This window comes from Lissotriton helveticus, chromosome 7 (assembly GCF_964261635.1).
Source record: "Lissotriton helveticus chromosome 7, aLisHel1.1, whole genome shotgun sequence".
Lineage (NCBI taxonomy): Eukaryota > Metazoa > Chordata > Amphibia > Caudata > Salamandridae > Lissotriton > Lissotriton helveticus.
Genome location: NC_136068.1, coordinates 1,556,490,594 through 1,556,505,596, shown reverse-complemented (window position 1 = coordinate 1,556,505,596; position 15,003 = coordinate 1,556,490,594). Strand labels below are relative to the sequence as shown.

At 44.1% G+C, this 15,003-nt stretch overlaps 1 protein-coding gene across 2 annotated transcripts in view; it reads right to left on the bottom strand.

Moving 5' to 3' along the window:
* Positions 1–15,003, bottom strand: part of KMT5C (lysine methyltransferase 5C) — a 180,759-nt gene that overhangs the window by 35,768 nt on the left and 129,988 nt on the right. For both annotated transcript variants that reach the window (XM_078655051.1, XM_078655050.1), the window contains exon 8: positions 7,701–7,849. In XM_078655051.1, the coding sequence (XP_078511177.1) occupies positions 7,701–7,849 (149 nt within the window). The remainder of the gene's footprint in view (positions 1–7,700; positions 7,850–15,003) is intronic.

The following is a 15,003-nucleotide window of genomic DNA, read 5'->3' as shown; positions in this document are numbered from 1 at the left end:
ATATCTTGCGAGCAGTGCCTGCGTGTTGGCTATGCGCCAGTAATTGGCTGCTTGCGCAGCTACCCTTTTGCCAGAAGCGTCTAGCAATTTGGATTCTTTATTAGGGGGTGGCGCCTCCCCGGAGGTTTGGGAGTTGGCACGCTTTCTAGCATTGGAAACTAATAGAGAATTCAAAGCCAGCTGTCCCTTAATGTAAGCAGAATCTTCAGGGGCGGGTCTATACTTTTTTCTATTCTAGGGTTAAGAATCCTGGCACATACGGGATCTTTAAACACTTCGGGGGCATGTTTAATGACTCGCTTGATCATTGGCAATATTTGCACTGTCTTTTGGGACTGTTCAAATGTATCCAAAAAGGAAGTTCTCTTCTGCTGCATCTGAGAGCATTGCGAAGCCATGATAGATGGCAGCCCTATTAATTAACTGTCCAAAATCAATATCGTCTGGTGGAGATGGTTTTGAGGAGTAGGTATGTGGGCTTGGGACGTCTGGTATATCTGTTGGGACAGGGTACTCCCAATCATCTCGGTCAGTTGGATATGTGAAAGGGTCATTTGGGTCACCCCCCACCCCTAGGTCATCATCATCATCATCATCATCATCATCAGGGGTGTATGAGGTGGAGAAGTTTCAGGCTGAGGTGGTGTAATAGATTTAGGGAGAGGAAGTGGGTTAGAAGGAAGTATAGGAGAAGAAGGAGGCATAGGTGATGTGGCAGAGTCCTTCTTCACTGGCACTGGAGGAGCAGGTGCTGTGTCTAACTTCCTCTTCTTACATGGCACAGCCGTGACATGATCTGTTTCTAGATTAATATAAATCTTTTTCTGTTTAGGATCGACAGGATCCGGATGAAAAAGTTCCTCTTCCTCGGGAACCGCTCTCGGCGCTGATTTTTTCGGTTCCGAGCGGGGCTGGTGTTGACTTTTATTGTCCTTGGCCTTAGGAGTTGAGGTAGAGTCCTTAGGCTTAGCTTTTGGTTCCGAGGCTCTTGGTTTCATAGCCGAAGCGGGATCGGTAGGCTTGGAAACGTTCAAAGCAGGGTTATCCATGGGGCTTGATGTTTTCAGCGCCGATTTGTCTTTGGAGGTGGAAGGTGTTGGAACCAATTTTGGAGCCGAAGGTGCCGGTGAGATTGGTAAATGCGGTTTGCTTGGTCCTGAGCTACCGGAAGGCTTTTCTTTTTTCTTCGGAGCCGGGCCTGGAGGCAGGGCTTCTGAAGTGTGTTTACGGTCGGGACTGGAACCAGGAGGCGAAGTCTTGACCATTGCCTTCGGTTTTGGTGGTGGGGTTGAGGTAGGGGCAGTAGTACTCACTCGTTGACCAGGAGTGATGGAGTCGTCCGAGTCTTCTGCCTCTGAGACGATTTGGAGATCTTCGGAATCTTCTTCTGGGACATCTGGGCCTTCGTCAAAGATGTCCACTGGTTCCTGAGCGGATCTCTGCCCCAAGATGTGTCATCGAGCCCTTCGATCTCGAATGGTCTTCTTTGATCGAAAAGATGCGCAGGCTCGACAGCTGGACTCGTCGTGTTCAGGTGATAGACACAGGTTGCAGACCTTGTGATGGTCACTGTGTGGGAATTTTGCTCCACACTGGGGGCATTTCTTGAATGGCGTCCTTTCCATGAGCTGTAGGCCTCACGGTGTGGGTAGGCCCAATGGCCCGCGTCGACGGGCGGAATCGAGCCGATGAAAGTTGCGATGAAGATGTTCGAAGTCAATCCGAAGAGTTTGTGGAAGTTTTTTGAGTCGAAGTAGTTTGAAATCGAGATTTCGAACCGGAGCGCAAAAGTTGCATCTGAACCCAATGGCTGAAAAAAACAATCTAAGGATGGAGTTGATGCCCATGTGCACTATCGTCCAAGGGAGGAGTCACCTATTTTGTGACTACAAAGACTTCTTCCAAGACAACAACAATGTTCAAGCATCCGAGCCCAACACCAGATGGCGATCCAATGCTAAGTGTGAGATCTGCAGCTCATATGCCTCTAACACATTGATTGAAAGACATAAAACTACGTTGGACATTTCCAATGTTTTTTTCAGGCACACATTAGCTCCTGAAAGCAGTGACTTGACTGCATTCAGCTCTCTCAGCAATGAAAGATGATATACGCAATTGCCTAGGACATAAGAATAGCTCAGGAGTGTTTGCGGCACGCATTGTGTCGATCTTACATGAAATTGATCCAATGACTCTTCATACGTCGATGATATAAACTTGACGGATGATGAACTGAATCTGCATCTTAAGCATGTTGATCGTATGATCACACATTTTGCGACGTCCGGTTTCAAATTCAATTTAGTGAAATCGCATATTGCCTTTTTGGCTGTCCTTTTTCTTAATTAGGAGCTCAATAATGAAAGTCGGGGGTTAGCCCCCCAATTTTTGGAGAAATGTGCTCAATTGCAACCTCCATTCACCCTAAAAAAATTGCAATCGTTGGCGAGTTTCTTGACTTTCGGCAGGACTTAGATTCCCCTACATGACTTTGACTGAAGGGGGAACAGTTCCCATAGCTTACAAATCCCATTTGTATACTTTTGCTGAAATGCGCTTTCTTCGACAGAAAAAATCTTAACAGTAGTACATATGGCTATTCTGGAGGAATGCTCTCTGGCACTACTGCTATGAGCTCCAAAACAAAAAACAATTCTAAATCCTTTCCTTCTATTCCTCCACTATCCTTTTCAATGGAAATAAAAGACCAACATGTCCACCAGTCAAATTAATTTCATATTTCACTACACTAACTCATGACTGATCCGTTATGGGGTCCAGAGTAGAGTGCTACTCGCATAAAAAGACACTTAACACCCCCCCACCTCCACCACCTATATAAATGCAAACCTTTTTTACCCTTCTCTTTGCCCCCACTATCCTGGTCAATCTAAATAATCTGACTAACATTTCCACCACTCAAATTACTTTCATATTATCACTAAACTAATTGACTACTAATCCTTCATAGGTTCTGAAGTAGTGTGCTACACACAGATAAAGCGCTTCAACACCCTATCAGGGGTAGCAAGCGTTACATAAATGCAAACCTTTTTCACTCTTCACTCTTCTATCCCTCCACTATCCCAAAAACTGACTAACACATCCACCACTCAAATGACTTTCATATTTTCCCTATACTAATTCACCACTAATCCTTTATGAGTTCTGGAATAGCATGCTACTCACAGAAAAAGCTCTTCGATGCCTCGTCAGGGGTAGTAACGCTATATAAATGCAATTGCAATACAATTACAATACAAAGTGTTTGTATGACTTATTTAATGCCTAAATCCATCATTGATGGAGGAGGCACTTTTATTTCAATGCTAAACCAATGCTCGTTTAATGAGGTGACTGGGCTACTAAAGTGCATAGTTGTTACATTGTTTCTAAATGACATTTATGTTATGGAAAACTTATTGTGAGTTGTCCAGCCCGAAGGGGAATGATTCAAGCATGTTCATCTATGAAAGATAGAATGCTGGAGAATGTCCCAGACTGGTCAAAAACAAGATCATTTGAAATATTTTCCAAACTCCTAGAGAGGAAGGGATTTTGGAACCAAAGAATACTTCTGAGACAAAAACGTAAGCACAGCTGTGCTCCATATTTTTTAATTGGTCTGTCACGCACTGAATCATCTCCCACTCTAGTGCACCTGATGGACTCTGCTTAATGTATCTACCCTTCACCGTTGGCCCAAGTCCTACCACTGTGGGCTGAATACCATGCCAATAGTAGAGGCCATGGGAGAAATGGCTCCAACATCAGAACATTTTCTATGAGGAGTGACTCTCATGACATTCCTTCTGATCAAACAGTATCTGTTGGAGGAAGACCGAGGCTCTTTCTTCCTCAATAGGATGAAATAACAATTCTGAAATAAGTGTGCTCAGTGGTATAGCAGAGGTGCAACCTAGAGTTCAAAACCACAACACCAAACATACCACCATGCCCCAATGTTCTTAGTCACAACCATCTACAACTGATAAAGGAGGGAAGTACACTGAGCTGGTAGGCCCACACTATTATACCCAATGGGGTTGACCCTAGAACATATGGGGAGGGGCCCTCAGTGTGATCTTTGTCCTAGGGCCTGTGCTTTGGTATACCATGTGCTCCTTTTCCTCAAGCTCCGGCTCTGTTTGAATCGGGAGAAAACATCTGAATGCTCTGCTTACCTTCTGACTGCATGCCAGATGGATTTGCCTCTTACCCTTCAGTGTGAAAAATATCATGTAGAACAAACAGATCTGGCATCTTGGGAGACTCCCTTTTGAGCAGTTTATGGTGTGCCCAGTTGTGCTCACGTTGGAGCAAGAAAGTCTCTGCACAAAATGCTTTGCCCGACAGGCAGATTGAATTGATCCACTCAGGGTGCAGGCACAGGATTCACATCCTATGCTCGTCTGACCAAGGGAATTTCCCATTACACTTATGGTAAAACTGCGAGGCTTTTCCCTTCATAACACCCCCAACTGCCATTCTCCAAATACCACTGGATTTCTTGAAGAACCCACCTCAGCGCTGTCCCAAGTTAATTCCTCTCAGTCGTAATTCAGTAAAGATATTTGGTTGAAAGAAATAAAAGATCGAGGTCTGGTACCGATAAGCACGGTTACCTAAAGTTTTACAGTCACTGGTGTTGTAGTCATCACGGCTGATACCAAAGGTTCTGGTAAACCAAATTGTATGACTCAATGTCCGAATCAGATGGTAGGAAAGAACATTCTGAGGCAAAGTCAGTGTACTAGTGCACTGTGGGCTCAGGATAGAGTCACAATAGATACTGAGACTACAAAATAAGTTTGAAGAAAAACAATTTGTCAGTGTCTGCATCCAACACTAGATGGTTGATGGAATGTGGGGAAACTGGGTTTTTGTTGCAGTAGTCCCTCCACTTTTTGCCTGGTATTTGATGCAACTTTGACTGACTGGGTTCCTGCTAACCAGGACACCAGGGCCAGTCTTCTTTTCCCAAAACAAGACAGCTGGTCAATTGATCCCCACACGACCAGGCCAACACCTCCATAAGTCCCTAGCAAGTAGAATGATAGGTACTACAGAGGGTCCCTAAGAGTTGCAGCCTATCTTGTGCCACTCTAGTTTGCTGTAACTCTAAGGGTCCCAGCATCAAACTCATACAGACTGCCGCTGTAGGCTGCGTGACAAGGTGCTTTAAAAAGTGGACAAACGTGTGTGCTATGTCCCCTAACACTCCATGTGATATTTGTAAGTCACCCCTATTCACGCCTTACACCCGCAAGACAGGGTGCATTATATTACATGTGTGGATATATCTGAATAAGCAGATATTGAACTTGCTAGCACAAGGTCATTACTGCAAGTACAAGTGAACAGGGAAGCAGTTTTAAATACTGTGCTGGACACTGGTCAAAAAGGAGTTCTCCACCTACATGATGACTTCACTGAAACTAGAGATGTTGGCTATTACACGTCTCGTATTCATAAGCTCACACTGATCCCAGTGTTCGACTTATTAATACATGCACCCAGAGGGCCCCTTAGAGGTCACCATGAAAACCTACAAGGTACTGGTGTGCTGACTGACTGTTTTACGCCAGCCTGCCACCAGAGACAAGTTTCTGACCCCCAAGAGCAAGGGTCTTTGCTCTCAAGAGGTCAAAACCGAAGGTTGCCCGGGCGGAGCGTGTTTATACCTCCTCCCACAGGATGACCTGCAGGTTACATTCCATGGCAAGGGAGCTTCAATGAGCCCACTGCCTTTGGTATGTGAATCTGGCTTCCCTCAGGGGAGTGGAAGCCGACCCGCTTTGTCCAGAGCCCCTTGGCACCTGAACAGGCGGGATAATTAGATAGTCAAATAGGCATATCCACCCCAAGGCTAGTACCACCCCTAAGGTGGGCTACCTGAAGTGGACACGACTTTTCAGAGTTGGTCATCTTGGTGGTGGCAAACTTAGGAACTAATGGGTGAGTAGCCGCTCTTCATAAGCCCCTGATTGATTGATGCCCACTTCCCACAGGAAGTGGTCATATAGGTAGAGCAGTGACCCCAGGGGTAAGTAGCCCACTAGTAACTACCCTACACTACCCTAACAACCCTAAATTCAGTACTTAGGGGAGCACCAGGCCACAGAAAATGACAGCTTGCCAACCTGAAAGAAGAAGACTGACGTAAAGAGTCGTAAAAGCAACAACAGAAGAACCAGAAACGGAGTTGGCGCCAACCCTGCCGGCCTGCCTGCGGACTTCGACAATTGGACCAAAAGACAACTTGTCCTGCAGCTGCTGTGTCTCCAAAGCCTGGGAGGCCTGCCAGCACTTTACTCGGGAACCAAGAACTCCTGTGGAACAGCAGAACTGCTCCCCTGCATCTGGCAGGTACCAAATACCACAAACACCTGAAAGCATAATATACTTGTTGGCGCAATCTGTAAAAATTCTACAGCCCCTTTCGAGTGCACTTTTTTAAAGAAAGGCATGTGATTTTCGCATAATTGTTTGCTTCCGATTGTGATTTTGTGGTATTTTTAAAATTATTAACAATCTGTATTGAGAACATGAAACACCTATTGATTTGAAGGCATTTTCCGAATTTTCTGGATAAACTTCAGATATTTTTTTTTACCATTTACAGCACTACCACATATATACAGAGATGCAAAACAACAATGCGTGAAGATCTTTGTAGTTTGAGGATATCTTGCCTGAATTATCCTCCTGAACATCTTGTTCTGGTATGTTTATTTTCTTTTTTAAGAGTACGCCGAGAACAGATTGCGTAGCAGCCATTGAGAAAAGTACTTGTGAAATCTGCCAGTAATGTCATGTAACCCAGTAAAGAGACTGGCTTGATAGCCACTTCTGTAAAGAGCATCTTTGAAAAACGAATTCATGGACACGGCAAAGTCCATGATCTACAAGCAGTGGTTGACTATTCTGAAAAAACAGCAAGCAACTGCTTGAGTACTTAGCACCTAGATCTCAGGAAACCTCTTAAGCAATCAATCTAAAATGTAGTTTGACCAAGAGCTCTCTTTTCACCATCAAATCTCAGCAGTCCTGAGGGTCACCCAATTCCACATCATTAGCACAAGGATCTGACCTCTTGTGGAACTCGCTAGAATCTTGGTATACCTTAGACTGGACCTTCTTTACATTAGGATCCCAAGAGAACAAAATTAAAAAAAACGACAAAGAGTGCAAAACTAAATGTCTCTTCATAAAACAAAAGAAATCTTTTTACATCAACCAGCACTGAATTAATTAAGGTTTCTCCCAGTGGCCCACAGTATAACATTCGAAAGATCTTGCACCATGTTCCAGTGAGCGTCCTGCCCTAAACAAGAGTTTCAAGAAAATACACCCTTCTAAACTCACATCCACAATCTTAAACCACACAATGACATAACTGATTACCCATTCCCAGTTCAACCGGACTTGAGATGGTGAGAAGCATTACAATATTGGGCACACCATTCTGGAACTCCTTGGACAAAGACTGGAAGAGTCAACCAGCTTACTAAAGTTCAGACGTTCCTAGAAAAGAAGGCCTTATATAGGACTTGGCCTTCCAGCAAACCAAACAAGTACCACTTCCCACTGTCCACAAATTGATGTGTCAAGGCCCCCCATCAAGAAGCACTATCTGAACCCTAGGTAAACCATATAAACTGCAGGGTGCACAGTGCGGAAAGGTGGACACTTACTTGGTGTGTGCCCTCGGTGGCCATGTGGGCTGAGTTTACAATTCTGCTCCTCCAGCCTGAGGAGCCGTCTATCAGTCTCTCTGAGCTGGTACTTTTCTATTGAGGTAGATGTGTCCTTGTTCCTGAGACGGAAAGCTCCATTTCCCTTCCTGACAAAAACAGAAAAGTCATGAAAGGCATAGTAGGATATAGTCCTTTGAAGAGAGACCATGCTGGCAAATCTAAGTGAGAAGACTAAGGGTGTATGCTTTTATCAAAAATTCTTCCTCATGATTATCCTCTCAGAATCCATAACCAGTAGAAAATCTCAGCAAATGGGCAGGAGTCCAGAAAACATTTTGCAATACATTTTATCATTTTTAGGCTGAATTATATATAGAAAGTATTGCTACAGACACTTTTAAATGCCATTTTGTTTTAACGCATCATATTAGTCAAATCAATCATATTTAAATAACTGTATAAAAATTATTTAAAAACGAAGTCAAACGAGAAATGTATCCTGCAACATATTCATAGTGAGAACACACACTATACCCTTAAAAATTCCTGATGCTGTATTGTTTCTTTATGCCATGCTGGGTTAGTTAAGCAGTTTATTTTGGAAGGTCAAACAGAAGGAGGATCTAAAAAAACACAAATTTGGACCTATGGTTTAGTTCATGTGGAGACAGATGGTACATTTATCGATTGTGAGAAAACACCCATGTTAGAGAACTAGCATTTAGGAAAAGATACCTGCAAACCTAGTTCTCTACCATGATTCGCCCTTAACGAAGTTGAACACTGAAAGGTACCACCCATTTGCAGGATGTCGGGGCACTTTAACAAAAGCATACTGAACTTATACAGGTTGAACTTCAGTTGTTTTTTCCACATTAAAATGGGAGCTATCCTTTTTAATGTACATTTTTTAAAGGGTATGCAAAAGAACACCAATGCTTTGTATGGCTACTTAGGGAGCAGCCTGACGAGGAATAAATCCAACACTGCTCATTTAACAATTCTTGCCATACAGTAGCAGGTGCTTGTTAGCTTTGAACGAATCTCAGGATCCGGACCTTTTTAGAGATCTCATCATGATATTACTCAGAAGAGGGTCGGTTTTCTCTTATCATGGGATTTTCACTGATAGTTAAGTATTTGAATATCTTAGCAAGTCCAGTCCTCTAAAGGAGGCGGCACATGAAAATAGCAGAATATTAAACCATGATGGCCAGATTTCTTAATATAGGTTTGATAAAGAACCTCCACTTGCATGTGAAATCTAGTGGCACTCGGGACCATGAAATGCAAGAGGCTACTAAGCCTTTAAGAGAGGCAGCTTACATCAATGCTGTAGGAAAGTGCCCCTTTGTGACATGGCCAACCCTACTTTTTGCCTGGTAAATGATGCAATTTCGACTGACCGTGCACTGGATTTCTGCTAAACAGGTCCCCAGTACCAGAGCTCTTTCCCAAAACTGTACAATTCTTCCCCCAATTAGTAAAACCTTTAGCACCCTCTGTAAGTCCCTAGTAAATGGTACCCTGGTACATGGGGCCACAGGTTCTAAAGAGAGCCTCTAAGGGCTGCAGTAAGAAGTGTGTCACACTAAGGGACCCTTCACCAAGCACATGCAATGTTGCTGTCGCAGGCTGCTTGTCTTGGTGCAGACATAAGTGAAAACACGACAAGTCACACATTCCTGTGTGCCATTTTCCCAACACTGCATGTGTTATTTGTAAATCAACCGATAGCAGGCTTGACAGTCCCAAGGCAGGGTGCTGAATATTACATGTGAGGGCATACCTGCATGAGGAGATATGTGCCAGTGCTGGTCAGTCCTATTACTGCCAGTACATGTGACTGGGGAAGCCACCTTAAGACATGCTGGGCACTGGTGGAAAAGAGTTTCCCAGATGCATGATGGCTTCACTGAAAATAGGAATGTTTTGTATCAAACATCTCGTATTGGTAAACTCACACTGATGTCGGTGTTGGATTTACCAATATATGTCCTCTGAAAACCTGCCAGCCAATAGTGTCCTTGCTGACTGGGTTCTGCCAGCCTGCCACATGAGATGCTGACCTCCTAGAGTGAGAAGCAGTACAAAAGCCAGTCAGAAAAGGGGGTGTAACACCCTCTCCCACAGGATGAGCTGCGTATTAGCCTGCTTGGGCCAGCAAGCTTCAAAGAGCTGCCGCCTTAGAAATGAGAGTCTGGCTCCCTTCACCGGAGGGGTAGCCCACCCCTTAGTCCAGGACCCCCTTGGCATCTGGACAGGCGGGAAAATTAGGTAGTCAGGTAGGCATGCCATCTCCAGGCTAGTACCACACCTAAGGTGGGCTACTGTGAGGTGGACACAATTTTTCAGAAGTAGCCACCTTTGGGATGGCATACTTAAAATTCTGATACCGGGTTATGCCCACTTCCCACTGGAAGTGGTCATATAGGAGGTGTAGTGACCACAAGGGCCCGTAGCCCATTGGGTACTACCCTACAGTCCCCTAATGCCCCTAAATTGAGTCTTTAGGGGAGACCCTGGAACCAGAGAAGCAGATCCTGATGACCCAAGAAGAGAGAGGACACCGAAGAGCCGCAAAAGCAGAGATGAGAGAAGCAGCAGCTGACCTGCTTCCAACCCTGCTGGCTCATCTGCAACCCTCATCGAAACCTACGCCAAAGTTGACTCGTACTGCAGCTGTTGACCTCAGAAACTAGGGAGAACATCCTGCCTTCGATAAAGACCTCCTGTAAACAACGGAAGTGTTCCCCTGCATCCTGCAGGAACTCCATAGCAAAGACTCCAAGTCCTAAGGAACCTCCAAAACCCGACACCTGAAGCCACCACTGCATCAGTCGCCTTTGGCCAGAGTTGAGGTGGGTCACCGATATCAATGAGGTCCCCCAGCCTTCCAGAGCTCGAGTCCATCGTGGTTTCACCCCTCAGACTCCCGGACGTCTCCTGCAGCCTTTGCACACAGGTCCCCTCGACTGCTCCCAGTAAGAAAACTCAGACGAGTGTAGACGCCTCTGCATCTGTCACCCCTGAGCCATGGGTAAGATGACCCAAGGTGTGCCTACGTCCCAGAGTATCGCAAGCCTTGAACCCCCTTGTTGGTTCATCCTGCCTGGCCTTCCAGACGGAGTCTGTAGTCTCTTCGCAGTGACCGATCTCCAAAGAAACCTATTGGGTTCCCAACGCTGTTATGCACCCTGCACCCGGCCACCCTTGTGCCGCCGGTGGAATACTGCCAGTGGTGTACTGCTGGTACTGCCTTGGACCTTGCCCACTAATCACCTTAACTCCTGGATATTGGTCTTATAAGTCGCTGTACTATACCGGTTTGCAGAACTTGTTTGTTCTTCCATAGGATAACATTGCAGAACTCAAAAACTGCACCAAGTGTCCACTTTTTAAAGGGAAAATATTGTATATTTAAAAAAATACTTACCTGAACTTTTTTTCTCTGCTGCCTAAACATATATAAAAGATACTTGCTATTTTTATAAATTTGTGTAGATCTCCTCCTTGAGTCGTGTGTGTTGATCATTGTGTGTATCCACCAATGTCTTGCACTCCTCTGTGTTAAGCCTAAGGCTGCTCGACCACTCTACTCCTAATAGAGCACTTTGAGATTGCATAGCAAGACCCTGTCCACTCATAAGGGAATCCCTGGACTCTTTACACAGTATATCATACTCTTGATGTATCACATAAAGAGCCAGCTTCCCACAAATGCTGGTCATGTAGTTGGTTTCAGACAACAAGTACTGATACAATATAGTAATTGAAGGGTTCAGTTAAATGATCCTTGTGCAGTATATCTCTAAGTATTAAATTAATTGAAAAGACTGGACAAACAACTTCTTCATATTGCTATGGAAACCTCGTGTTAGTAGACAGGTGCCTCAAGGTCTGGTAGCACTTTGCAAACAAACAGCTTTGATCAAACAATTGCCCAAAGTGGATTAAGAGGTCTATCTGAAGAAGCCTGGTTGCCACCACTATAATGAATTTGAGAATGCTCAAGAGCAGTTTTTAATCCTCAAAGTAGAACTCTGTATTGGTAGTGATTCTCTCCTATTCTGAACCTAAGGAATCTTCAGTGTTTCTCTTGCAAAGGGATGTAGAAGAATGTGCTTAGTAAGTTTATGAAGCATATCCAATTACCCTTATATAAATGAAGAAAAACCTACTAAAATGTCAACCTTCCAAATGTCTTGCTTGGTCCATATGTTTGCTACTTTCAGATGTAAAAAGTGGGATTTTTTGCTTGAGTAAGAATAAGCTTGAGTAAGTGGATGTGTTCCCTTGGTGCTTTTTAACCAACTCTTCTGCATTTCTCTGTAAGAAACAATTCACTTCTTCAACATGCTAGTCCAAGGTAATCTGTCTCAACATCTAAATGTATTACTTCTTACACTAAATATATATCACCTCCAAGAGGATAAATGTGTTTGCCGCAGTGCATGGATCTGCTCACTGTGTGATTCTAAGGGGGGATGATCTCTACCACATGGTGTGGGATTGCCCTTCATTTACTAGATATCGGGACACAGTCAAACACCATCTCTGAAGCCACTGGGCAGCACATCCTGTAAACTTGAGCCTTACGCCTGTTGAGGTTCTTACCGAGACCCTGAGCGAAGGCAGTTTACTCTAGATTTTCAGACCTGCTGCTACTCTTGGCTCACTGCAAACTCATAATTTCTTGCAAGTCCCTTTATGGACCCAGGCTTTAAGTATGGAGAAGGAAAAAGCTTAAATGGACTGAATGTGAAGGGGTGCTATAAAAGAAAGAGGTCAAACAAGGTGTTGAGCCTCTGAAGTAGCCATGGCCTGGGACACTATACTGCAACCGTTACCTCCAGACCAGACTTTAGATATTGGCCCTCACATTTACTAATCTGTCTGTCTACATATGATGGGGTACTAAATAGACTGCCTTCACCCAAGCAATCAAGAGTGTTTATAAGTGATTGAAAACTCCCTCCAGCTGGTTGTTTTATTCTTAGAATGTGTTAGTATATATTAATGTTACTTGTTTGTGCCCAACAAGCTGCTAAGTACGTCCTCCACAGTACTAATGTAATAGACCTACTGTACTATTGTGCGGGGGGATGGGAGGGAGGGACGGGGGGGACCTTTCGAGTTATATGTTGTTTGCAGACACACTATTTTGATATCAGAAATTCAATAAAATGATGTTATTAACATCAGAACATCCTTGGTGGAACTTTGGGAACGGACCAGCTAAAATCTACAAACCAGAAAAGAAAGTCCCTCAGGACGCCAGACCTCCCATTTGTCCCAATACTTTATTTATCAAAGCAGGATGGTGGAATCCTATGGGGTGGAAATCGTGTCATATGCCGATGACACCCAATTGGTGGTCACTCTATCCCATAACCTAGTTGAGACAGCAGCTAATTTCTCCGCATGCCTTGTGGAACTTGCATGCTGGATGAATACTAACTGCCTCCGCCTCAACGGGAATAAAACTGAACTTTTAGTGATTGGCCCCTCACCTTCTAGTTGGACGTCGGCCTGGTGGCCCTCTGACCTGGGTCCCACACCTACCCCTTCTGCTACGGTGAAGAACTTGGGTGTACTTTTGAACACCAATCTTTCTTATGCTCAACATATTGACAATGTGGCAAGTAAATGCTATGGCATTCTAAAGGTTTTAAGTAAAATCTTGGATCAACTGCCCATCAAAGCAAGGAAATCATTAGTTCATGCCCTGGTTACTTCCCATCTTGATTATGGGAATTCTCTGTTTTGTGGCCTGAATAAAAAAAGGTTTGCACCAACTTCAATGCATCCAAAATACGGCCGCCAGACTTGTCCTGAATTTGCCTAGGAAATCGTCTGGGAAACGTGCTTTACTGACCTTGCACTGGCTCCCTGTTAGGGAACGTATCCTATTTAAAACCATGTGCATGGCCCATCGTATTGCACAGGGCAAAGGTCCCGTTTACCTTCAAAAGATGCTAACTATGTACCGTCCCAAACGCCTTTTGAGATCCATGGGTAGTATGCAATTTCTGGCACCTCGTATCCATAAAGCGCGGATGGGTGGCCGCTCTTTTAGGTATCTAGCCAGCAAACAATGGAACGAACTTCCTACCGAACTCCGGATGGAACCTTCAGAATCTCAGTTTCGGCTCAAACTTAAGACTTACCTATTCCCCAAAGAAAAAAATCTGAGGTCCGACCTCTGCCCCCCCTCTCTGCTTCCTTCATTGTTAGTCTGTTTTTAGCAGTTCTGGTGGACTGCATCCTCAGCGCGGGGACACACTGTTCTTTAGTGTAACCAGGCGCTTTATAAATGTTTTCATTATTATTATTATTATTATTAATACAGCTATGTGCACCCAACCAAAGCACCTGCTGCTCCAAAGGTGAGACTGTAAGTTAAAATTGAATTCAGATATCATAAATGGTAGAGCACCGACAAATAAGAGTCTATTAAAAAAATATCCTGTTCCAAGAGGAGTATATTCCAAATCTTCTTTATTTTCTTTGTTGATATAAAACGAGAGTCAACGCGTTTCGTTCACCACATATGAATTTCCTCAGGGCACTTAGAGTTCTATATCCACAAATTCAACATTTTGCTCCTTAATTCCACCCACCATCAATTCGATACAGGGCTTTACATATATGCATGTGACACTCATATTCACGACCGATCCCAATTCTTCAATCGGTTACCCCCAGTGGGCCCCTGCGATTGACATATTAATAACGGTCTTGAAGCATCCAGCCACCGTGGAACACAGCCTAAAGTCTCAGAAACAACAAGGTGAAAGGCGGAGTATCCTAATTTGATTCAGTACACATCCCACGCTGAACTTTCATTTCTCCCCTTATTAACCTCTGCCATTAAAAGAAATGCATGGTAATAGTTTGTCTTACAATAGTGTTGCGTGGTGATGCAGAGTAAAATAGTTGCGGTTTTGGTGAAGGGGCCTTTCCTGAGGTGACTGAAGATTTCTGGGAATCTCTGCCTCTAGGAGCTTTAGTCACAGAATATAAATGTCGTCATTTCTTTTGCTCCTAGCGATGTTTGAGTCTTCCAAAAAGGGATGTAGGAAGGCTATCATTCTTTGCCTTATCCCTTAAGAGGGACTGGGAACTCACAGGGCTTCGAGACTCAAAGACTTCAAAGTCTCACTTCTAATCTCCATGTGCTCAAACTTAAAAGAGACAAAACTGGGGAGTGCAGATTTAAGATCTTTTTATAATGCTTGCAGGCAGGGTCAGTAACATTTTTGTAGCCAGGAGTAAATTCTTATGAAGATGCTTTGGA